This window comes from Sceloporus undulatus, chromosome 3 (assembly GCF_019175285.1).
Source record: "Sceloporus undulatus isolate JIND9_A2432 ecotype Alabama chromosome 3, SceUnd_v1.1, whole genome shotgun sequence".
Lineage (NCBI taxonomy): Eukaryota > Metazoa > Chordata > Lepidosauria > Squamata > Phrynosomatidae > Sceloporus > Sceloporus undulatus.
The window spans coordinates 44,677,340-44,702,197 of record NC_056524.1 but is presented as its reverse complement, the minus strand read 5'-3'; the positions used below and the strand labels follow the sequence as shown (position 1 = coordinate 44,702,197).

At 38.5% G+C, this 24,858-nt stretch overlaps 1 protein-coding gene across 3 annotated transcripts in view; it reads left to right on the top strand.

Moving 5' to 3' along the window:
• IMPG2 (interphotoreceptor matrix proteoglycan 2) overlaps window positions 1–24,858 on the top strand; it is an 86,096-nt gene that overhangs the window by 37,654 nt on the left and 23,584 nt on the right. For 2 of the 3 annotated variants that reach the window (XM_042456140.1, XM_042456139.1), the window contains exons 6-13: window positions 7,506–7,535; window positions 14,567–14,616; window positions 15,061–15,146; window positions 16,435–16,596; window positions 20,495–20,553; window positions 21,443–21,460; window positions 22,716–22,960; window positions 23,768–23,832. In XM_042456140.1, coding sequence (XP_042312074.1) covers window positions 7,506–7,535; window positions 14,567–14,616; window positions 15,061–15,146; window positions 16,435–16,596; window positions 20,495–20,553; window positions 21,443–21,460; window positions 22,716–22,960; window positions 23,768–23,832 — 715 coding nt within the window. The remainder of the gene's footprint in view (window positions 1–7,505; window positions 7,536–14,566; window positions 14,617–15,060; window positions 15,147–16,434; window positions 16,597–20,494; window positions 20,554–21,442; window positions 21,461–22,715; window positions 22,961–23,767; window positions 23,833–24,858) is intronic. The other variant, XM_042456141.1, reaches the window with a different exon arrangement.

Below are 24,858 nucleotides of genomic sequence, written 5' to 3'. Positions count from 1 at the left end.
ACTATGTTGCTTTCTATTAAACATGACAGGAAATGCTGTTCCTTTTCAAAGAGCAGCTAGAGAATAATAAAAATATGTCTGAAGTAGAATTAACTTTAATGTAGTTGCTTGTTCTCACATCCAAGTCATCCCCCAGCTGCGCTTCCAACTGTCAAAATCAGCCAACTAAGTGTGGCTGGGGGATGGCTTGTGGCTGCCCTGTGACAAAGTCCACATTTTTATGTGTGATAACACCTGTTCAAGGCCATTCAAGCCTGATCCCATCCCGTGCCCAGATTGGGCAAAAGTGGTTGTGTGGTAAACTCCTCAGTTTATATGAGAAAGGTGTATTTACATGAGAGCTGAAAAGTATCCACCTACCACTCATAGATATAACACCCAGTTATCAAGAGCTGGGGGTTAAATCTAAAGGGAATATAAATTAATTATTAAGGTGATTAATCAATGAAAACGTATTTGTTGACAGCCCCTTTGACCTTGTTTTCTTAGGCTTAAAACAGTTGTACTTAAAGGCTGTCACAAAGTTGTGGAACTGCAGCCATGATCATACCATAACTTCTCAACATGTTGCCTATGTTTCATGTGACCTAGGACTTTATTGCACCATCTTTCCTCCCATGCTAGATGTGGGATGGAAGCTTAAATAGGGTGATTTTATTGCACACCCCTGTGCCTGGACAGTAGGCATCCTGTACCCAATCCAGGTTTCTCACAAACCTTTTAAACAACAGAAAAATCCCATTCATTTAAAGATGCGGGAGAAGTCCAGATCAGGTATTGGAAGGCTGGATTTGGTATGGGATGCTACTGCCTGGGCATGGTGGTGTGCAATAAAATCCTCCTATTTAAGTTTATACCCTACGTCTAGTGTGAGAGGAAAAGCAATGCGATAATCTCCATTATTTACATAAATGAAGCACAACCATCACTTTATATGAAAATAAACTGTTTATGTTAGTGTACAGTGTGCCTGCATCATACACGGCTTTCAGCATATGCTGAAAGCCGTGCGGGGAGAAGGGGCGGCGCGTCCCATAGGGAACAATGGGGTGTACATCTATGGAGTTCGAGCATAGGCGGAATTCGCTTTATTTGGGGGGTGTCCAGAATGGATCCCCCATGTAAAGAAAGGGCACACTGTATTTTATTTAGTATAAATTCTACAGTGATGTTATCAGGCCTACAATCCTTTCCTTCTCTGCCACACACAGTCTGAGTGGCTCCTCTTCCACTCTTCTTGATTCTCCTTCACACTTCACCTTCAGCCAATGCTGGTTTTACTTCTAAGGACCATACATATTCCCACATGTTTTTTTCTAAATGGTTTATAACAAAAAATGTTTATCTGGCGGCTGGGTCTAAGGATTGCTGGCACTTATCCCAGCTCAGAGAGCCAGCCTTAACTGCTGATCTGTTGTGATCTTTACAGATTCGTAATGATCCAGACATGGTGCTCTTTGTATATATTTTCTACTCTTTGTTTGTTGCTCTGTGTTTTTTTTTCTGTACTGCCTGACACCATTATTATGTGGGATGGCCTGTTGGCTTTTTCCCTTCTGTAGTTCCTGGCATCTTCCTTCCTCGTGTGGGAGTTCCCTTTGTCTGCACTCTGCAGCTGCTTTCTCAATCACTCTCCAATGTCAAAGGATCTGTCTTCCATTATATTTTGAACTGTGCCCCTTTACCATACTTTTACACATGGACTTAATTGGCTGTGCCTAGACCTTCTGTCATCTACAGAATGGTCTTTGGTCTTTGCTTAATTAGTCAACTTGTTTTAACAGCTGATGTTTCAACTGCTTCCAGGTACTGTTATCCCAATCCCAGTGGGGTTTTAACAGTCTTTCACAGGCAGCAATACCCTAGTTCTTTGTTTTATCGATCTTTGGATGGGGCTGCTGTCCATTCCTTGTGAAGATGTATTGCAATGGTCTAACGCAGTGGTCCCCAAACTGTGCCCTTGAAGAGATTTTGGACTTTAGCTCCCAGAAGCTTCAGCCATGTTAGCCAAGCTGAAGTCCAAAATCCTTTAAAGTGCACAGTTTGGGGACCACTGGTCTAATGGTTAGGTACAGATGTCCCCGAGTCATATTTACCTTCAATGAAAGGATATTCACCTTTCCATTTGCTCTATGCATATGCAAGTGTTGACATATTGTGGTGAAATTCCCCCTTTGTGCACAACTCTTGGAATTCTGTTCAGGTGAATTGTGGGCCATTGAAGATTTTCACATGGCATCGTTATATTGTTCCTTTATCGTCCCAAAGTGTAGTGGAATCATCTTAATAGATAGACAATTCCACTACACTTTGGGATGATAAAGGAACAATATAATGATGCCGTGTGAAAATCTTCATTGTCTCAAATCAGAATACCACATATTTCATGCCTTCCAAAATGGTTTTTCAGCATTCTGATCACTGTACATGTTTCAGTACAGTATAATCTACTGTAATCATATTGTTCCTGTCCTTGACATAGAACAAGTCAGTTCCTGCCTTCTCCCAGGGCCAGAGGGGATGTTGTGGGGGTTCAGTGTCTCTTATTGCTGTTGTCCCTGTATTCTCTGAAAACCTCACATTGGTCCATGAATGTTCTTATGTGAGTATTCATGCTAGATCAGAATATGCATTCTCAAGTATGTCTTAGACATGATTCTATGCCCAGGTGTTCTATACTGGAAGCTTCATTACTTGTAGTTTCTGTGTTTCTGTTTTCAGTTTGTGGCATGGAGGAGAAACACTTTCATGAACTGGTACTTCTGCAGGGAAAAAAACCTAAGCCTGGCCAATGTCTAGTGCATATACAATCTTTTGTCAGAGTTTTAAATGTCCATTTCAAATTTCCCTCACAAGGGGGGGGGGGGGGGGGGGGGATGATGTTGAAATAAGCAAGTTTCCATGTGAGAACATAGTTCCGTTTTTTTCAGTTGATTCAGACACTTTTCTCTTTAAATGAATAAATAAATATGAACATGAACAAGTTGAACATGAGTGAACAGTGTGATGCGGCAGCTAAAAAGGCCAATGCAATTTTAGGCTGCATCAATAAAAGTATAGTGTCTAGATCAAGAGAAGTAATAGTGCCACTGTATTCTGCTTTGGTCAGGCCCCACCTAGAATATTGTGTCCAGTTCTGGGCGCCACAATTCAGAAAGGACATTGAGAAACTGGAGCGTGTCCAAAGGAGGGCGACAAAAATGGTGAAGGGTCTGGAAACCATGCCTTATGAGGAACGACTTAGGGAGCTGGGGATGTTTAGCCTGGAGAAAAGAAGGTTAAGAGGTGATATGATAGCCCTGTTTAAATATTTGAAAGGATGTCATATTGAAGAGGGAGCAAGCTTGTTTTCTGCTGCTCCAGAGAACAGGACCCGGAACAATGGATGCAAGCTACAGGAAAAGAGATTCCACCTGAACATTAGGAGGAACTTCCTGACAGTAAGGGCTGTTTGACAGTGGAATGCACTCCCTCGGAGGGTGATAGAGTCTCCTTCCTTGGAGGTCTTTAAACAGAGGCTGGATGGCCATCTGTCGGGGATGCTTTGATTTGGATTTCCTGCATGGCAGGGGGTTGGACTGGATGGCCCTAGTGGTCTCTTCCAACTCTACGATTCTGTGATTCTATGATTCTATTCCAGGAGCAACTTAATTTCTGCTACATAATTTTGCTAGAGAATATAATGCAAGTAATACAACAAAAGTGGAGATGTTAAAATTACAGAGACGTAGATCCCCCTCCCCAATTTAAGCAAAATAAAAAACTCTGTGTATTCTTCCATTTATTTCAACATTATTTATTTAAATATTTATTAACAGTCTTTCTGGACCAAGTCCATTCATTTTTTTCTTGCTGATTTATCATACAACCCTGCCCACATTTACTCAGAAGTTGCTCCCATTGTGTTCAATGAAGGTTAATCCCTGGGAAGTTTATTTAGGAATGCAGCCATAAAAATATAGTAAAGACTGATACAATCCTGCTTGAAAGCACACTCAGCTGAACTGATTGAGACATGCTCCCAAGTAAACACGCACAGTTTTAACCAAGGATTCTGTACAATTTACAAACATTAAACCTTTGCCATGTTTTGAAAAGAAAGTAACTGTGTATATAGCACTGAATGAAGAATACAGTGTCCTCTCCATACTGTTTGCCAGGTGGCCAGTTTTCCAAGCCAAGATAGGCACGTTTTGATAATATACTATTTGCTAAACCACAAATGATAACTATTTCCTTAACTCACTGTATGCAGCCTGCTGTTTTCATAGTAGTCTTGAAATAATATTTGGAATTCTTACTCAGGCGTGTGTGTGTGTGTGTGTGTGTGTATAGTATAATATAATATAATATTTTGGGGCCCAATATAATCCTTTCTGATTTTCTGCTCCTACTGATAGCCCTCTGAATTTTCAGTTTGGTCTCATTATCAGGCAATGCTTAAGCAAATAACAATATGGCTGACATCATAGACTACTAATTATTCAATTATATACTTATTTGTTTAATATATTTCTATTCCACTCTTCTAGTAAAATCTCTCAAAGCACCTAACAAAATCAAATTGAGAATATTATCATAAACCCATAGAAGACAGTGGCCTAAATCGTAAGATGCCTCAACTGGAATAGATCAATTGGATCAATGGATTTTACATAAATGCTGATTTCACAAGTTACCATTGATTCAATGAATATTCTCTAGTTGGGACTACTAATTGGATTCAGGCTGAAAAAAACACTAAAACATAAAAACAGTAGCAGTAGAGGTAAAGACAGGAGGCCAGAATAAGGCAGTATGTTACTTCACATCTGTAATGAGTCCAGGCATTTTGTGCTTGGAGAGTGTTCCAGGACTGGTCTGTTATATCAGAAAAAGCTATATCTTGAGGCCATCATGAACCTCACCTCAGAACATAGGTAGAGGGATACAATTAATTTTCCCTAGATACCTCTGGAAGAAGCTTGTTCTTAAGATAACCTGACTGAAAGCTGTATTTCTTCTAAAGTTCAAAACCAGGAATTATTCTGGGAAGCAACAATCAGTGCAGCTGTTACACATTTGGCAAGATGAGTTACATATGTCCAGTCCCACTTAATAATCTATCAATTGCATTTTGTAGTTATTATGTTTTTGGAATTGTGTTCAAGGATTGTGTCCCATATCAAATACATTGCAGAATTAATAATCAGAGCACCAATAACTGTGATATGTCCTGCCTCATTTCAGATTTCTCTGTTTATTCACTTGAGACTTTAACAAATGGAGGACACCATGCTGCTGCTTCTCTTTGTTTAGTTACTTGTTTTATGATGTTGATGATATTATTGTTTTTATTTGTTTTATTTTGAATTATCTGTCTTCCTTTATTTTTCTGAGATGCTTTTTTTTATTGTAAGTCATACTGTATTGTTAATCCATTGGATGGAACATGGCTTCACATTCCTGAAGTAAGCACAACTAAATCTAAACATTCAAGAGACTTTTAAAAAAAGATTGATTGATGGCTTTTTAACTTCATGCTTATGGAATTTATAGATTTCCCCCCTTTCTCCATCGTTTTGCAATAGGGTCTTTAAAGTAGCAGCTCAGGCTATTTTATGCTTCGTTTTGGAGGAATGTTATAACCAGAGATATGAGAGGAAAAGAATACATAATAACGTCATTAATTTTGTTGAACTGAATTACACTTGTCCCTCCACATTTGCTGGGGTTAAGGACACAGGACCCTCGTGAATGTGGAAAAACTGCAAACAACAAAAACACTCTCTGGGAATCTCTAGGTCCTCCAGTGCAATTCTGTGCTCAACATCTGCCAGACATTGACCCTAGATTTATGCTGGAGGAGCTACAAATGCCTAGTGTTTGTTCTAGGAATAGCTAGGTCCTTCAGTGTGACTTTTGATTTAGAGTTGCGCTGGAGGACCTAGATATTCTTAGAGAGAACATATTAATAAAATCTGTGAATAATCAAATGCGCAAAAGTCAAAGCCACAGATGTGGAGGAATCAATGTAATTATTAACTATTCACATGTTCATTATTGTTTTACTAAAAAGGTATCGATTTTTATTGTGTAATTTGTTACTCTCTTTAAGTCCTGTTTGTACAAAATTCAACAAAATGAATACAATAAAACCAAAAGAATTTCAAAGCAAAATAATCCAAAATAATCAAAGATAATAAAGTGACAATAAATGTAAAGTTAAAAAAAACATAAAAACAAACTATGTAGTAAAACATGAATAACCTCAATTACAACAATCAGGTAAAATGAATGTAAATATATTATCAGCTTATGGGCCAAAAATTTGTCTCTTAACCCCTCCCTAAAAAACAAAATACTTTGGTATCAGTAGAAATTTATGAGAGGTGGTATATGTAGGCATCAGTTGGCAAGAAGATGTGCCAGAGTGTGGGACCAGCTGCCAAGCAGACTCAGGAAATGTAAAAAAAATATATTATTTATTTTTTTATTTTTGACATTTGTGGAAGAAAATATGTTTCAAGGATTCTCTCTAGGGAAGCCAAGGCGGCTTCCCAAAATTTATGTGTACCGCTCACAGTACTAATTGTAGTTTCTTTCATAGCCTACTGGAATCACAACAAATAGTAGAGTCCTTAAGGTATCATAAAAGTAACGTGATATTGTTGAGCAGACCATAAAACATAAGAGTTCAACTTAGAAGCATTAATGTGTGGTTTTGGACTTGCATGCTTATCTTTAAAAACTTTAAATAATGGATGTGGTGATGGGAAATCATGGTGAGGGGGAAATGATTTTACCTTTTTCTCATAATCCTATTGGAACCCCTTCTCCCACACTGCTCTTTGTGTTACAAAATAGCAGCTCTCTCTCTAACACAAATAATCGAAACAGGGGTGCGATGGATTTCTGTCAGTATTGTACTTCCAGAGTTTAAATTCTAAGAGAAACCCTCTGCTTACATGGTCCCATTCTTTTATCAGGTTACCTCTGCTAGTAAGTAAAATTTAAAAATTAAGCATGCAAGTCCAAACTACTGTGTAATTTCATCCTTTTTGGAATAAGAAGGATCTAGTGACACGAGTGAGTTTACCTGTTTATTTTTTTTTAAACAGAGATTTCATTCTAACCAGAGATAAGAACCAATGTTTATCAGTACTGAATGTTTTCAGAAGCTGAAATCTTTTTATCGTACCGCTCCTTGACAATATCAAGCACATTTATATACTAACCACAAAAAAACGTAAGACATTTATTTACCTCATAGACTGGAAATCTCTATAAAAATTAACAGGCAAATTCATTGTTAGTATGGATATTTTGCTGAACTATGCCAAATTAGGTCTCATATTTGGCCCACTACTGTGGCTGGATGACCCCCAAAACTTAAGTTACAGTCTTGAGTGACTGAACTCTCCTGTTTTTACTGGTGTTTAGTTTTCTGTTGCTCATTGCCCATTTTAAAAAAACCTGCTGATGTACAGATACATGTATACATTAATATTTTGCTTAATATCCAGCCAAGCTGGTCCAGAGCTTCATATATGCAGGTAGGCAATAGACATTCGTGTTGTATGTCCTTTGTCTAGATGTTACAACAGCTGGACCAAATTTTTCTCACTGAAGTCATTGGGCTGCGTGATAGTAGCTGAAGATAAAATCTTCCTCCACAGCCCAGATTTGTAGTCCATTGTAGCTAAATGTTTTCTGATCCAAGGGTTAAATACAATAAAAAGCAAGCATGCATTAATGAATATATTTGCTTAAAGGGAAATAGCTATTTCATTTTGAATATCATCATCAGAAATGTCTGGGTCTGGGCTTTCAGAAGAATTTCAGTTCTTCAAGAGAAACAGAGGTGTATAGTCTGTTATGTCCCCTCTGAACCAACTAAGCAAATATTTATGTTTATAACTGTAACATATATATATATATATATATAAGGGGAAAAGTAAGATAATTAAAAGACAGCTTCTGTTCTTATGGTTACATAATTGACTTCAGAAGTATGCATTTAAGGATAAATTTGGTCCTCTTACTTTCTGTCTGATTTGTTCGTAGGATTTTGACTTTAAATATAGCAACATTACATCGCTTAACAGGTATCTAAATACTTCCAGTTTTGGTATTTTTGTCTGCATATTAAAAACCCAATATTCTCATTTTCTGCATCTGTAAATATGTGAATAAAAACCTGCAGCTGACCAGAATTCTGATTTTTCTACATCATTGGTGTGGTGAGATAGGATGGCTACCAAAGATTGGATCTTCTCAGTAGCGATTATTTATCTGAACCCAAACTTTTTGATGTTCAGCAGAAATGATCTTGATTTCTTAGGATTTAATTGCATTTAATAGTTTTCTAGTTACTTTCAGTGGCTTGATGATGCTGGTTTTTATTTTTATGTATGATTTTCTTTTGTTTTTTATGATGTTGCAAGCCACCATGTTGTATTGGAAACTGGGATAGATATACAGTTTTGAAGTGTTTCTCTAACAGATAACATCCAGTACTAAAAGCAGGACTTGTGAAAAATGCTCTTAGCATAATCTACCTAGCAAACTAGCGTTCATCTTACAGAATTTGCCTATCACTTATTGAGAGGGATGAGGGTGTCAGTCAAACTGCCTCAGGACACTTCACCTTTAGAGGGAGGTGGTGTCACCCTATTCATTTGTCTCTGAGAGCCTTATCGCATGAAAAAAGAAAGTGGAAATGTAGCTGGCAGTGGCAAGTAGTGACTTTCTCTGTGCCTTACTGCATGATGTTCTAACACTTCAGTTCTCTTCTGATGGCAGATGGTTGTAAATAGTGATGTAGAGAATTCTCATCAGAATTCGATAAACACATGAAATATCTGTTATTCAAAGATTTCATAATCTTTATAAAGAGAAGAAGTTATTATTAAACAAGTAAGAATTAAGTAAGTAAGAATTAATCAATCTAAATGAAGTGAAGGGACAGGACCTTTCAGCTGACAATTCGATGGCCAGGATTTGCATATTTTGCATAAACAAAACTACCACTTATACTGGGTTTTACCAGAGGCTATTTCCTTTATTAGGGTGATGTCTTCCCCCATCTTTGCCCACAGTTTTGCTTTGAAAAACAAATGAGAACAAAAGGAGAGAGCATTTTATGTATGATGGATACCTTCAGATCTTCTCCCCTTTCTCGTCATGCTCTCCCATTCAAATTCTCACAGAAGAGAAGAAGGGGGCGGGGATGAAATCCTAGCATTGAAAAAGATTCCCAAGGGTCATCTCATCCAACCTCCTTCTCCCATGAAGGGATACCTAGAATTCTAGAGTTGGACTTGGAGGCTGAGATCATGTGACTTGCCCATGGCCACCCAGTGCGTTAGTATGGTGCAGTGGGAGGCTAGAGTTCTAATCCCAGCTCAGCCATGTAAATCCACAGGATGACCTTGAGTAAGTCACACTCTCTCAGACTCAGGGACATTCTGAACTCTCCTTGCCAAAAGAAAAAAACCCACCATGATAGGTTTATTAGGAACACCATGAGAGAGTGAGTGTGCAGAGGTAGGCTTGTCATGCCCTGCCTCTGAGCCTGAGAGAGTGTGACCCTCACAAAAGAGAAGAAGGAGTGGGGGTGGGTCATGCCCTGCCTCTAGGCTAAGATTTCTATGTATTCCTTCATAGTAGAAGGTGGTTGGACTAGATGACCTCTGGGATACATTCTAGTCCTAGGATTTCTCCATGGCAGAATTCCTGCTGGCCAGAAGAGCATTGCCATTTGCCACCCACCCCGCCACCTTCTTCTCTTCTGTGAGGGTTACACTCTCTCAGCCTCAGGATCAACCCATAGCCCAGAAAAACCTGTGATAGGTTTGCCTTACGATCACATCCTCCACTGCCATCCTGATGTTGAACAGGGGATCAGACTACCTCTCCTCTAGGATCCTGTGTATTCCTATGCATTCCTTCATAGCAGAAGGGGGTTGGACTGGATTGTCCTTGAGGGTCCCCCCAACTCTACCATTTCTTGTTGGGGCTACAACCAAAATTTATTTATTGAAATTGGTGGAGGGTTTTTTTTTTGTGCCTTCAAGTTTTTTCAAGCAGAGGAATGTTCTTTAAATCTCTGCCAAACTTCCTTTTGACATGCTAACTGAGTTTGAAATGCAAATTAAATTAGCACTAACACATGTAATTAGCGTAACTGTTCGCCTTGTCTTTTATTGTCCTTCAAGAAATCTGTGAAAAATACTTCTCTCGCCGCTGCCAGGGAGAGACAAAATAACCTTTTGAAAGTGGGACTTTTGAAACAAATATTTTTTTTAAAAAGTGCACCGAGTTCTCAAGGGATGAGAAGAAAAAAAACTGGTTTATCACAACACTAGATGTAAAAGCATGTTTTTTTGTTGAACAGATTTTCCCAGCTAGATAAAAGATGTGCTTTTAAACCTGTCTCCCACAGTAGGAGAACTGAAGTGCTACAGCATCATGCAGTGGAGTATGGAGGAAGTCGCTACTCTCCAGCTCTATTTCTGCTTTCTCTTCTTGTGCAATAAGGCAGTGAGAATCATGTTTGAATGTGAGGAGTCATAGAGACTCTGTCCTTTCTGCTCTTTATGCATACCTGAAGCCTTGTCCTTTTCCTCATGCTTAAGCAAAACATTCTTTGTAAAGTGTCCTCAGTCTAGATCAAATATTAATTGTGGTACTCCACAGTGGTAAATTTTTTTCCTCCTAGGAATGATTGACTATGGGAACCAACCTGGTCTGGCTTGAAATAATATGATTAGTCTGCCTCTGCCTCTGGAGGCCGTGGCAAGTTGGGGATATTCCTCCCTTCCCATTTCATACTTCAGAAAAGGAAGCAAGAGGTGGCAGGAGAGAATGTGCACTGATGTTTCATTTCATGCAAACAAGAAGATACCGGGCTACTTTATTCCTCCAAATAGGTGCCATTTAGTTTCTCCAATGACTTGTCCTGCGTGAGATGCTACTATTTCGAAGTGTTTATGTGGAGTTTATCGCATTTTTTAAAAAAGCAACTTATTGCTTCCCATTTTTGAAATGCTGCCAGCTGAGTGCAGCTGCTACCTGGGCTGCATGCGGGTTTCAGTCACTTGGTGGCATCAGCAGTGGATTACATGTGACAAAAACAGCTAATAACTTAAAATGTCACTGTATCCCATCAGGGATAAATTGCATTTTTAAAAATGCGACAGACTCCTAACTCTAACTCTTCTAACTTGTATGTCACAGCTAAAAAGTGTCTTGTTGGTTGGAGGGAAAGAGGGCAGCACCTGAGCATTCAGAGCCTTTGGGTATAGCCCTGGCTTGAAAGCAAGGGTTTAACAGACTGTCTTTGATTTTCCCTTTCTGATGGTTAGAGTGTATACATCTTTCCAACCATTTGGGTTATGAATTTGTTCTTTAGAGAATTGAAAAAGAATGCTAAGCATGCCTGAAGGCTCCCTTGTGGCAAAATCAGGCAGTATTTGATTATAAATTTGAAGCAGAAGGTCCAGGCAGTGATAAAAAGTGTAATAATTGACAGTTTGATGCACTTGAGCAATTCCTCGAATTTGGAGATTACCCACCTTTCTATGCTTCATGGTACAATTGGCCCTACTCTAGATACCAGACTGGAAACTGCATCGCCTGACTTGTAGGTGTAATTGTGACTATCTGTAAAAGTAACACCCCAAACCCTCTCCTTCTTGCTCTCTGCCCTGGTCCCCTCTTTCCCTCTCTCTCTCTTTCTCTTTCCCTCCTTTCCTCTTCTCTCCCTTGTCCCACCTTTGCTCCCTTTTTCCTTCCTTCCTTCCCTCCCTCCTTCTTCCCCCCCTCTCTCTCTCACACACACACACCTTCCCTCACTGCAGTCGCTGGCCTGCCTGCCTCCCTGCCTGCCATTCTTTCAGCCAATCAGGAGACAGAGGAATGAGAGAACGGATTTGAGAACAGATAAGAATACCGCACAGACCTCTGTTGGAACGTTCTCAGAACGTTACAGCTCGCTGGGAACACATTTAATCCGTCCCCTCCTGGAACACATGTAGAACACATTTAGAACGTTCTGAGAACCCGATCGAAACACATATGTGCGGTATTCTTAAATGTGTTCCGTTCCCATTGGGTTCTCAGAACGTTCTGAGAACGCAGTGCGGTATTCTCCAATATCAAATTTTCCTATTAGAAGGAAAGACCACAGCTCACTTATAGGGTATGTGCCTTGCATATAGAAAATCCCAAATTCACTTCCTGGCATTACCAAGTCAAAAAGTGATCAAGTAGGATATCATGGGGCAAAACCTCTGACTAAGATTTTGGAACACAAATAATCTGACCTGGTATAAGAAAGGTTTCTGTGTTTCTGTATACTAATTGTAGTGTGTTCAAGGTACCAAAACAACAAATGTGCTACTGCCTGAGCAACTGAAAAAGCAAGTGGACAACACTAGCACACTGTTCTCCATAAACATCGCATTGAAGTTAGCTCTGTAATTTTTTATCTGTTTAGAAAGTAACTAACAGTTGTTTATTTTAATTTTTGTATTATATATAAATGTACATGTGTTATTCATTTGGAGACTGGCTTGTAGAGGCAAGACTTTCTGATATTTCACACTGGCCTTCCAAGTGTTGAGAATGACATATAAAATGTGTTGCTCCAGTGTTCATCCTTAACACAGCAGTACTTCCAAAGTGGTAGCCTCATTGTCATTGTAGTACATGTTATGCACTCAAGGAGTGAGAAATGGGTAATTAATTAATTAATTAATTAATGTATTCATATTTCATTCCTTGACAAACAGTGACACTTAAGCTGTGTTCATTTTCTTTTCCTGCATCAAATTTTGAAGACTCAGCCTTTTCCACATTGTCATCACATGGGAATATTCCAGTGAATATGGAATATTTGGTAATGAAGAAGCCACAAAAGTGCCTCCTAAGATAATTACTTGAGCTTATCTGTCTGATTATATCACATAACTTCTCTTGCATGTTCTCTGCTTCATCAGTTCTTGACCTTTATTTTGAAGGCCTTTTGAGGCCTATCTCTTCCCTGACTTGTTCTTGTACAGCTCTGTTCAGGTTTTACTATGAGTAAGCATGTAGAGAGCACTGGAGACATGTGCACCACCCCTAGTCCCGATGCTCCCAGCATTCCTATGTTGATGGGGAAGGACTGCAAAAAAACTCACCACCAGCAATAAATGAACATGGTTACAAAGGCCCTTGTGGTTGAGAAGTCTGCCTTATCAACAGTCTTGATTTCATGCGACATACCTCTTAACTACATGTTGTTTCTGAAATAAAGTCAGTTTAATTGCTTGTTCTGTCTGTATCACCTGTTATACATCTTTAAAGAAGTAAAATAACTACCAAAGAATTACCAAAATAATTTTACCAAATAATAAAATCCCCTAAAACAGATAATAGTTTCCCCCCCCCCCCTTTTCCAGTTATTAATTCTCCATTGATTTCCAGTGTTTGTTTCATTGAGTTGATGCTGACAATAATAGTACTGGGAAATATTTAATAGGAAAATGTCATCAAAGCCCACCTACTGCCGTCATCAACATGTTAAGTATCTGCCATGGCAAATGCCTCCTACAAACAGGAAGTGTTTCTCATTGCTACATTTCTCACCACCACTTGTCTCTGGGTCAAATCCCTGTTTCTCATTCACATGCCCTCTTCCTCCCCATGGGATGGGTGTGGGAATAATGACGAGGAGGCACCGCTCCAACATTTCACAGAAGCAAACTGTGTGGCCAAACAACATTGGAATGTGGTCAAGAGTGCAAAAGTTATTAATGACAAAGAACAGGCATGCTAGGAGCAGCTGCAGCAGTTTGCTTTTGCCTGAGCCCTTCTGGAAGGGCTCCCTTTCTCTCCCCTTAGCTGCATCTGAACTACTTTTATACTTTAACTGAATTTGTAGCAACTGACATAAGCTAGAGACTAAGGGGGGGAAGTGGGAGGAGGAGAGAAACTGGGACATTTTAAAAACAATCAAAAAAAGTAGCATAACAGGTTTAATCAAGACTTTCCCTGCCAAACTGTGAGACTTAAGGAATGCTATGTACTTGCCTCTGTCTTATAGGGGTGACAGAGATGTGCAGTTCCAGCTATGATTGGGGCCCAATTGCCCAGACAGTCCACTCCTGAAGCAGGCCGCCACCACAGTCCCAAATGGGCAGCTGGCAGGATTGTTCTTTTGCTGCCCTTTTTGCCATCAGCTTTGGGCTGCCTTAGCTGTCTTCGGAGCAGCCTCCAGCCACTTTGGGGGTGTGCGCCATCTGCACACCATGCCCCCAAAGTGACCAGAAGCTGCTCCCTTGGACCCATCTGTTTCAGACGGGGAGGCACTCTGGAGCAGAGATCCATTTCCCAGCCTTCATAATTTTCCTAATTCATGGGGCTCACTAAGAATATACTGTCTGATTCCCCTCTCCCCCAAAGTGATATGATCAGCTAGTCTCTTCAGTTTGTTAATATCCCAGGGTTTAGAGCAGATAAAGTTTTTCATTCTTTTGAAGGATGGAAAAACTTAAACCCTATTTTGACCATTAACCCTTTTGTGAACTTTGGTTTTCAGTTTTGGGATGCCAACACCTTCTCCAGCTGGTGATACTACCACATTAAGAGGTCAGTTCTTACTTAACTATTCACTGCTTAAAAAATTGTTATAAGTGTAATATAATTAAAAATTGCACTCTCTAGGGCACAGAATTTTCTACACAGGGGGCTGTTCATCATTCACAATGAAGGAAGTCAACATTTGTGCTGCTGCAGCTTTCAAAAATCCATAGAATAAATATTAGTCATACTTAGAGTACACCTGTTGAAATAAATGAGATTTAAGCTAGGCCTCAGTAACGTAAATACAATTTATTTCAGTGGGTCTAGTCCATGTATAACTAAGTCTGGTTCTCATCCATTTGTTTTGATCTGATATTCTGTTGAAGTTGGCATATTTAGTACTTTTTAAAGCTTTGTTGTGGGATGTGAACTGGAATAGAGGAAATAATAATATTCTCCCATAGAACTAATATTTAATTAGCTAAGGCATGTTCTATTTTTCATCCTTAGATGCAGCTGCCAATGTTCCACCACCTGATGTAGTGTCAGTTGAGAGTCCTTTAGATGGGACCATGGACAAGACTGAAGACTCCGAAGTATGTGTAATGGACTCTGTGTTATACTTGTTTAATATAATTAATATACTTGAGAAAGTATGTTAATTTTTTCATTAAGTTCAACCAAGGAAAACCTCCTACCAGGAAAATTGAATTAAATATCTTCTGTGTTTATGACCATCTCTAGGAGACAATGGGATAATGTATTGAAAGCCCTGTCTGAAGTTCAACAGAAAATTTCTAGATTCTGTATTAAAATTGGTCCTTCTCCTTGCTTGATTTCCAACCATCTCTCTGGATCCAGTTTTCCTCTCCTCACCCAGCTCCTGACTACGTTCCTTCAAGATCACTGTCCCCTAATATCTTCCTTCCTACATTTTAACTTTTCTTAAACATGTTTGTAGGCTTTTGTATTTATTCCTGCAAAAACTGGCTGGAGACAGCATTGTAGAAAAATAAGTGGGTGTGTATGTCATAGAAAATTGTGTTTCTTTCATAACTGCTTCAGCTCTGTTAAAGAAACTTTTATTTGCTTCTACCTATTGTTTAATGGAAATGGAATTTTAACACCAACCACATTTCCATATCCAAAGGTAAAATATATATTTAAAATAACAATTATATCACAAATAACTTAGTTGTTACACACATGGGACCCTAAGGTCATAAAGCTTCCTCTGTCCTTGACATCCAAAAATGTAAACTTGTGCAGGGAGAAAGCCTGCACATGTAGCCTTTCCCAGGAATTAAAACCCTAGTCATGAAGGGGTTCAGCTTCCAGAGAAGCCAACAGGCATGAAAATTAACACTGCAAGCTTTCCACCTAAAGATACCTAACAATTGGGCCTGAACAGACAGGCCAAAATAAAGCTGCCTCAGATCACTTTCCAGGTATACTGTTTAAATGACACATGTATCTAAGAGGCCAGAAGCTGTGCCAAAGCTGAGCTCAAGTCCTTAGGACAGGAGTGTGGCTTTGGTGCGGTTTTCGGCATCTTAGGACGTGTGCCTCATTTAAATAGCATACCTCCAAAGTGACCCAAAGCAGCTTTATTTTGGCCTGTCTCTTCAGGTCCAATTGTTTTTGTGAGCTTTTATGAGTTTTTGTGAGCTTTTGGGTCCAAGTTGGGAGAAAAGAGACATACAAATACAATAAATAAATAGTTAACTTCAGGGGAGGAGCCAGCAGTATTGCTGAGCTGCCCAGCAACTATATGAGGGTTACTTGATGCATGTTGTACGTGCAAGGAATTCTTCCTTTTAACTAATCTGTACTTCTGAGAAGAGAATTTATAAATCCAAATAACTAAATATTTTTTTTGGCTAGATCAATAATGAGATAAAGCGAGATGATGACAAACTGGTGAAACCATCACCTGAACAGATGGTTGAGTTCAGCATTCTTCTTCCTGAAGAGAAATACACAGAGGAGCTGAGTGACCCCTTTACTGAAGAGTACCAGCAACTGTCTCTGCAATTTATTTCTGAAGTAATTGCTTTACCTACACACTTTTGCTACATGCCTCAAATGTCAGTGATATTGTGTGAATGGTTTTAGCAGTTTCACTAGTGGATTTTTTGGGGGGAAGGGTAGTAAAATTATCCAAAGATATAAGCTTCAGTTCTATACAGTGAGATGAATGTGCGACTCCCACAGAGACTGGTAGACTTGTCTCCTTGATTACAATTATTTGACGAAAATATAAAATGTGACATCATCATGCTCTAATTTCTGTCTACAAACAGGATTCAGTGAAGTGAAGCAGGTGTAGAAAAACCCTAAGCATGTTGGTTCATATATTTCTTTGAACTGAATGTTTTTGGGGAGATACACGGTTAGTGGCAGTTGTGTTTTCCTCCAGATATTTAGTTTGTACCTAAGGATGCTTCCAGATGGAGGAGTTTTCAGATTTCAGGAGTGCGTGTTTAGTATAACTGATACTCACAAGCCACAAGAACATTGTGTCAACATTTGTTAAAACAACAGACAGACTGGAATAGCAAAATTTTCACAGTCCAAGATAGAGTCTGATCTGCAAATATCTAGTTGGCATCTCTTTATTTTGGTGCACATCACCCACTAGTGTGTATTACAGCAGCACAAAAGCAACAGTATAAATGTAATCCTATTTATAGTTTGTCAATGATACAAGTATGGGAGTAACCTGAATGTTTCATTGGATTACGTAGTTTATGAATGCCATTTGCAGGGGAAGCAGTCATCTCATCATGCCTCAAGGCAATTCACCATTTGCAAAATGTGAGAATGAGCACACTATTCTTCCAATCACCTGAGAAGTCTTGTGGAACAGATTACCACTGTATTTCATTCATTCATTCATTCATTCATTCATTCAGAGTATACTCCGCTCTTCAGCCACAAAGGCTCTCAGAGCACTTACAATTTTTTTAATTAGACAATTCCCTGCCTTCAGGTTTACAATCTAAAAAGACATGATACAAAATGATAAGGGAATGGTGGTGGGGAAGGGATCAAGTTCATTGGCTCATCTCTCTGGAGCCATGGCCATGGCAGATGGGCTGGAGCGAGTTCTGTTCATTTTACTTTGGGCCAGGCCCAATGGAGCTGGTTTGTCTCTCTCCCCCACTGAAGCCAGATGATGGTGTGTGGGCTGGAGGGAGGGATCTTCGTCTTACTTGGGCTAGGCGTGATGGAGCTGGCCTGCCTCTTTTTTGGGTGTTTAAAAATTAAAATACTAAAACAGGCATTGCATGGTTTACTCACATTTCTTAAAGTATATTTCAGGTTTTGGGTCACACATATTTGCATTGGCTCCATTCCTTCCTAGTGAGAGAACCCACCCTTATCCCACTACAGTCCCTCTTCTTTCTTTTGTTCACTCATACTTCATATGCAGTTATGAGAACTGAAGCTTTTGTCTTTTTTTAAATCTGGGATCCTTGATGAGAGAGGTTGGCATTGAAAGAAAGTAAGTTCTTTGGGATCTGGAAATCCCCTTGACTTCCTCTGCCCTCTCACTCACAGGATATAAGCTCACTCATGCAGGTGTATTATGGACCTTATATTACTGATGTAACTGTAAACCTTCTTCATTTCATCACAAGTTTTGCCCTTTCCCATGACCTTACATCTGTTTATATTATAAGCTGCTTCACAGAAGAACAATCAAGTTTTGATTTTCCCCTCTTTATAAAGGCATTAGCCCAGCCTGGGTGAAATAATTAGTAACAGAAATGCACAGTGTCACTCACAAGTGCTGTTTTCCAAAAAAATGCAATGGTATCTTGGCTTTCCTGGGCAGTTGGCATAAGATGTGTATGATCTTTACCTGGGGCTGCTCTCTAACTAACCTTGTCCAACTTACTGAGACAGATGTTTTATGTAATTTATGAAATAATAGACATCGTATCATTTTTCCATTTCACCTGGATCTTGCCTTGGCAAGCCCTGTAGAATTTAGTATACTGGTCTAGTCCTCTGACACTGTCTCATATTGAAAATGGATACCCACTCTATCCTATAGCCAAAGAGAATCACTGCTGCTATTATACATGGCCACACTAGTCCAGACATCTTAGTTTTCCTGGAAATGTGGCCACATAACAATGCCATATTATAAATGAAAGAAATGTCTGATCGGACAAAGGCCACTTGGCATCTGGATGTTGCTTTCATCTCTTGCCTAGTTCTCTCCGTGCTTGGAAAGAAACACCCTTCTAATTTGGCAGCACTTGGACAGTTTTGATTCCAGGCAGAGCTTTTGCTGAAAAGGAACAAACACTGAGGTAAAGAGGCAGATTGCTTTCCTGTGTATGAAGCTGCCTTGTCCTCAGTTATAAGACACATTCTTATAATTCCTTCATTTTTCTTTTCTAAACTGCAACGCCCCCTTTGTAAGTTTATATATAGAATCCATTGGCTAGCATAACCTATTTTCTAAAAAAGTTGTATTTAATTTAAATTGCTATGAAAATAAAAGTTTCTCTCTTTTCTGAATGGTGTTATCTATAGAAGGGGAAGACCACTTTTATATATTATAGCCCTTACAGACAATAAAATAGTATCTGTGACACATAAACAGTAGACCTGATCAAACACATTCACAGTATACCTGATGTCTCTTAATATGAATATCCCATTGCATTATCCATGTAATTGCAAAGCAGAGAGTTTTGTTCATTGCAAGGAGGAGGAGGAGGAGAAGAGGGAAGAAACCAGTTGTACACTTCTACTCTGATAAGAGATAATTTTAGTACGTACAATGATCTTGTAGCACCTTTGAAACTAACTGAAAGAAAGTAATTGGCAGCATAATCTTTTGTAGACTTCAGTCTACTTCCTCAGATGCATAATTTTGTTTAATGAAAGATAGATCATTACAATAAATGGTCTTGCTGGTGTCTGTCACTTGGGAAAATGAGGAATTTGGAAAATGGAGATGGTTCACCCTTAAAACCAGTGAAAAGCCTTTTAAAAAGTTAGAATGAAGTGTTAAATCCAATTTGGTACTAGTGTACATCAATTAGCAAAATAGGACTTTCTCCTTAGCTCCTATCTTCTGCAGCCTTCTGAGCCATCAAAAACCATCTATGGTTATTTCTCAGTACCCTAGAGCAGATTTTGATAGCATGCAGGAGGTTATGGCAGTGTTAAAGAGGAAGAAAGTAAATTGCTTCCCTCCCATTTCTGCTAATATAACTGCTTCCATCAGCAGAATTATACTGTTTTATCCTGACCATGCTATCTGTATGGGTGAAGAGCTGTGTTGCTAATAATTTATGTTTGTCTCTGTGTTTGTTTCTTTGTTTTGCTTTGTTTTGTTTCTGTCCTTATCTTGCTTCATTGGTAAACCTTAGCTTTACAACAATCGTTAGAGGCAAAATAGGCTGATCAGTAATGGCTTTTTTGAGGCCACCTATTCAACATCAAGGTTGAGCAAGGAGCGGGAACTGTTCTTGTTTCCGCTAGTATAAAATACAGTGGGCTCTTCATATCCATGGGCTTGTCATCCTCAGATTAAAACATTCACGGATAGCAGGCCCCATTGAATTCAATGATTGTGTGCATGTTGCACCCACCATTAAGCACAATGGGACTCAAAGTCTCACTTGTTTTAATCCGCTGGGGGTGGGTGGGTCTGGAACAGATCCCCTGTGAATATGAGGGGCAGACTGTACTTCTTTTTTGCACTTGCAATATAATAATGGAAGAAAGAGACAACTTTGCTCAATTAGTGCCTTTCAGATGCGTTGTAGTATACCATGATTGTTCCTGGCCACTTGAATGATACTGAAAGGGAGAATGAATAAAGCAATGATTAACTGAATATGTATTAAATGAAACAAACAAAAAGCATATAGAAAAGGAAAGTATCTTATTATCTTTGTCTCTGTCTTTCAAATAGATTCAAAATGCATATGAAGGACTGCCTGGATACAAGAATGTCCATGTAAATGAATTCAGGTATGAAGTTCTTTAAGCATAAGAAAATAAATCTCTTTATATATTAATGGCATAAAGGCTGCTGGTATAATCCAAATTTTTACTGAATCTTGATTTACACTAACTTGCTGATTTGTTTTATGCGGGAGAAGCCACACTATTTGTTATATAAATATTAATAGGTGATCCTATTAACGAGAGATCTCCAAGAGTTCATCCGTTGACATGCTCAAGTCTTACAAACTCAAGGCCATGGCTTATTTGATTTAGTCTTTCCATCTGTAATGTGTCCTTCCTCTTTTCCTACTGCTTTATACTTTTCCCTGCATTATCATCTTTTCCAATAAGTTATCTCATCTCATGATATGTCCAAAGTATGATAGCTTCAGTTTAATCATTTTGGAATCCAGGTAGTGTTCAGGCTTGACTTACTCTAGGATCCATTTATCTGTCTTTCTGGAAGTCTGTGATCTCTATAAAACTGTATTCCAGCACTATAGTCCACATGAGTCTCCCTATTAACTTTCTTCACCCACTAGAGATAAATCAGTGTTTCAAACTAATTCTTTGGTAGAAATAATAGGAACTTGTTGCTTTATTTCTACCTTCTTTGCTTTACATATACTAAGGAGGCCTCTGTTTTAAGTCCAGAATTCTGTGGATTGCATCACAGAGCGAGAAAAGCTGCATTTATGGCTTTTCAGATTTTTATGGTGTATTGGATTGTACTAGAGCTGAAATTTTGTCTAGTATGAAAGTATAATGTTTATATTTAACTTTATACTATTGTTTAAAAATTATTTTGGTTTGTCTAATTTTAGCTTTCAGGAAGGTGGTGATGAGTTGACTAGTAATACTTATAATGGAAACTTATTATTCTGTGTTACCTTCTCCCCACCCCATCATTTAGGTCTTCTCAGGATGACAGGTAAAGAAAATTCTAAATAATTGTTTTTGCATATGGTAGATTATTAATTTTAACTTACAAGCAGGTGCGAATCTGCAGGCAATCTACACAGTAAAACTTTCTTTAAAAGATGTTGAAATAAAAGCAGCCCAGACTTTTTTTAGTTGAGTTGAATGTCATCCATGATTTCTACCATGTTCCAACACAGCAGCTATGCAGTCAAGCCATGCTGTGATATCTGAGCAGGGTGTGAAATGTGATGCCAATTGTAACATCAGAGCAGCTGTACCAGTGGCAGCCAGTAGCTGATACTTCAACTGCTGACTCATTTGTAACATTCATTATGACTTTAGGAGGGTTTTTGCAATGAAATAACTGACAATAGGTATTGGAACACATGGAAGCTATTTTCCCAAGGCTAATTGCCTTATATGATTTTCATCACAGCCAGAGTATGGAGACAGTTGTTAGTCCTGACCTCTTCCTGTGCAGCAGACCCAGTATAAATTGCTCCACTGGATAAAGATATTTGAAGTCTAAATATCATATATATTCATATATAAGTCTAAACATTTATGCTAAAACTTGATCCCAAAATTCCAGGTTGACTTATTTACAGATCAGTATGGTAATGTGATAGCAGTTCTTTCAGATTTCCCATGCAGACGACAGAACAGTTTATTTCTCTCTTGTGCCAAGAGTCCAAAGTGATTAATTGCTGTTAAACAAACAGAGTCCCTCTCCCAACCGCTGTTGCTGTCTGGGTGAAGGCTGAAACCAAAGTTGAAAAAAACACTGAAGCAAAAAGCCTCAGTTAGAGTCTCTCTTGCTGAACACACACATACACACACTGAAGGAGTCTCCAAGTTTTACCCTCGACTTATCTATGGGTCATGGGAAAATCCATAATTTTGGTCCCAAAACCTACCCTCGACTTATACATGAGTTTGACTTATAGTTGAGTATATACAGCATGCAATAAGAGCAATATCAAATACAATTATCAGACTTGAAAAATGTTGTTCCTAAGAATTTAGCTATTATTGAAAATGGAGACATAGGTCCAGGACTGGAGAAAAGGTGGGGTGTCAGATAGACAGACAGACAGACAGACAGACAGACTGACAGACAGACGGTATACAGATGGACAGACAGGATCACAAATTATATAATAGTATATGATTGCTGAAAATGGCCTACAGCTGGGAAATGAAGATCTTAACAGCAGTATTACCATAAGTGCTTTTCTCTAATAATTCCTTTTTCAAATGTTTAGTGGTGTGGAGGTTCTGTACACAGTGGTTTTTGATGGGGAAGCTATCAGCAATGCCACCTGGGATCTCATCAACCTTCAGTCCAACAAAGTGGAAGACAACTCCTTTTTAGAGATCGAAGATAACCCAACTGTTGTTTACACAGTCAGTGATTTCAGACATTATATTGTTGAAATCCTTCATAAGAATACTTTACTGGAGAATGCCTCAATGAACTTGGATCCTGACTCTCTCCAGCTCATTAATGGTATATATCACATTTAAACAATTCTGTTGCAATTCAAAGAAATATATGTTATCACATCTACCCTCGCTGAATATGATATGTTCTAAATCTCTTTAAACTCTAGGAAAGAAAAGATATTTTGCCCCTCCATATCAGACTTCTAAAAGTCTCATATATTTGAATTGATCACTAAGTGGTCTTTGCCTTCACCTTCTTTCTGTGTGGTCTGTGGATTATAACGAAACTGAGAAGTTGCTTCCCACCATTCAGAACAAAGTAACCAAAGCAAATAAATACAAGATGAAAGCAGAGGTTTATCCCAGAGTCTTCAACAATATCATAACATAGCTTAGCAGTTACTTTATGGGAAGGGTGGAAAAAGTGCAAACTGTTGGCTCCCTGAAGTTCCTCAGTGTCCTTGAAGTCTCTCAGTGTCGCTAAAACCAGTGAATGATCCTTGGCATCCATAACCCCCAATCTGTCCTAACTACCAAAATTTGGTTGCCTAAAAACACAGGTAAGATACTATGGATGTATGTCTCACAGAATAATCACATTTGTTCTGATATGAACTTAATTCAGGGCTATAGAGTCTATGCCCCCCCCCCAAGTCAAACTGAACAACCTAACTCTGTGGCTGTTTGATGTCATCAAACTGGTGAACAAACTGGTCTTTGTAGAAAGGATAAGTTGTGCACTTCTGCTGTAGATTTGCCCCCCACCAGTAGTATTAATTTAAAAAGCTGGGAGACAAAATTAGTGCATTTAAAATACTTTTAAATTCTACATAAGGTTAGTAACTATCTTTTTTATTTCTTATCTTCACAGTAAAAGAGGTGGAGTCTTCTGTAACTGAAAACCCATCGCAAATTACTACTAAGCCTATTATTTACGTAAGTTCTTTTTCCTGTGTTGTCATCTTTTTCTAGCTGTTCTGCATTTCAGTCATTTACCAAATAATCTAAATAGTTTAAAGTATAATAAAGTAAAAATGGTCTTTAAATGTTCTTTAAAAAATCAAAATGTTCTCAAATCCTGCATTTAAAAAGTACTTGATATGGTTTTTGTCATTTATATAGCTTTAATGTTAAATGGTTTTACATGTTTCTGTTAGACAAATTCTGTATAAGATTGAATAAGGCATCTTGCTGGCAGAAAATTATGGAAAATATTTTGCTTTTGCAGAGTGTTTTTCTGTCCTGTTAATTTTTTTCTTCAAATGCCATGTGCAGAAACTTGCCAAAATAATATTGCATCTCTTAAGGTGATGTGCCATTTTGAGAATCACTTGAATAATAGTGGATGTCATAAGAACGTGTCTCCACATTTAAATAAATGATGAAGTGTAATTTTTGGCAGTCATATTCAAATGTTCAAAACATTTCTATTGAAAACTAATTGCTCCCAGTCTTTTTGGCTATTTTGATACTTCATTCTGAATATTTTCTCTAGGTTGCACAATATTATTTTTTCACAGTTTTGCTCACATTTTTGATATACTTTTAAGTATGAATATAAGGAAAGATTTGAAGTAAGTCATTAAAATCAGTCAGTCTGCTTCACACTAGCAATAGTTTAAGTATACGTTTCATGCAAATATACAGTGAAGCTCTAGCTGCTTTTTGAATAAAGAGCTACAATGGGGGTGGGGAGGGAGCTCTGAGCAGAGAAATGGAGATAATCCTTTTTCCAGTGGCCCCTTTCCATCCAAATTTCTCATGCCCTAGTTTTCCATCCTAGTTTTTCATTCTGTGGAGTTCTAGATGCATGATTATGAGGGGCAATGTTAATCTCTGTGTGTTTTCTATTAATGGGAAGTACAGCACTTTGCAAAATGATCTGGGACCTGTTCACATTTCACTAACTGCCACGGCAACATCCTATGTAATCCTGAGGTTTGTAGTTCATAATACATCCCA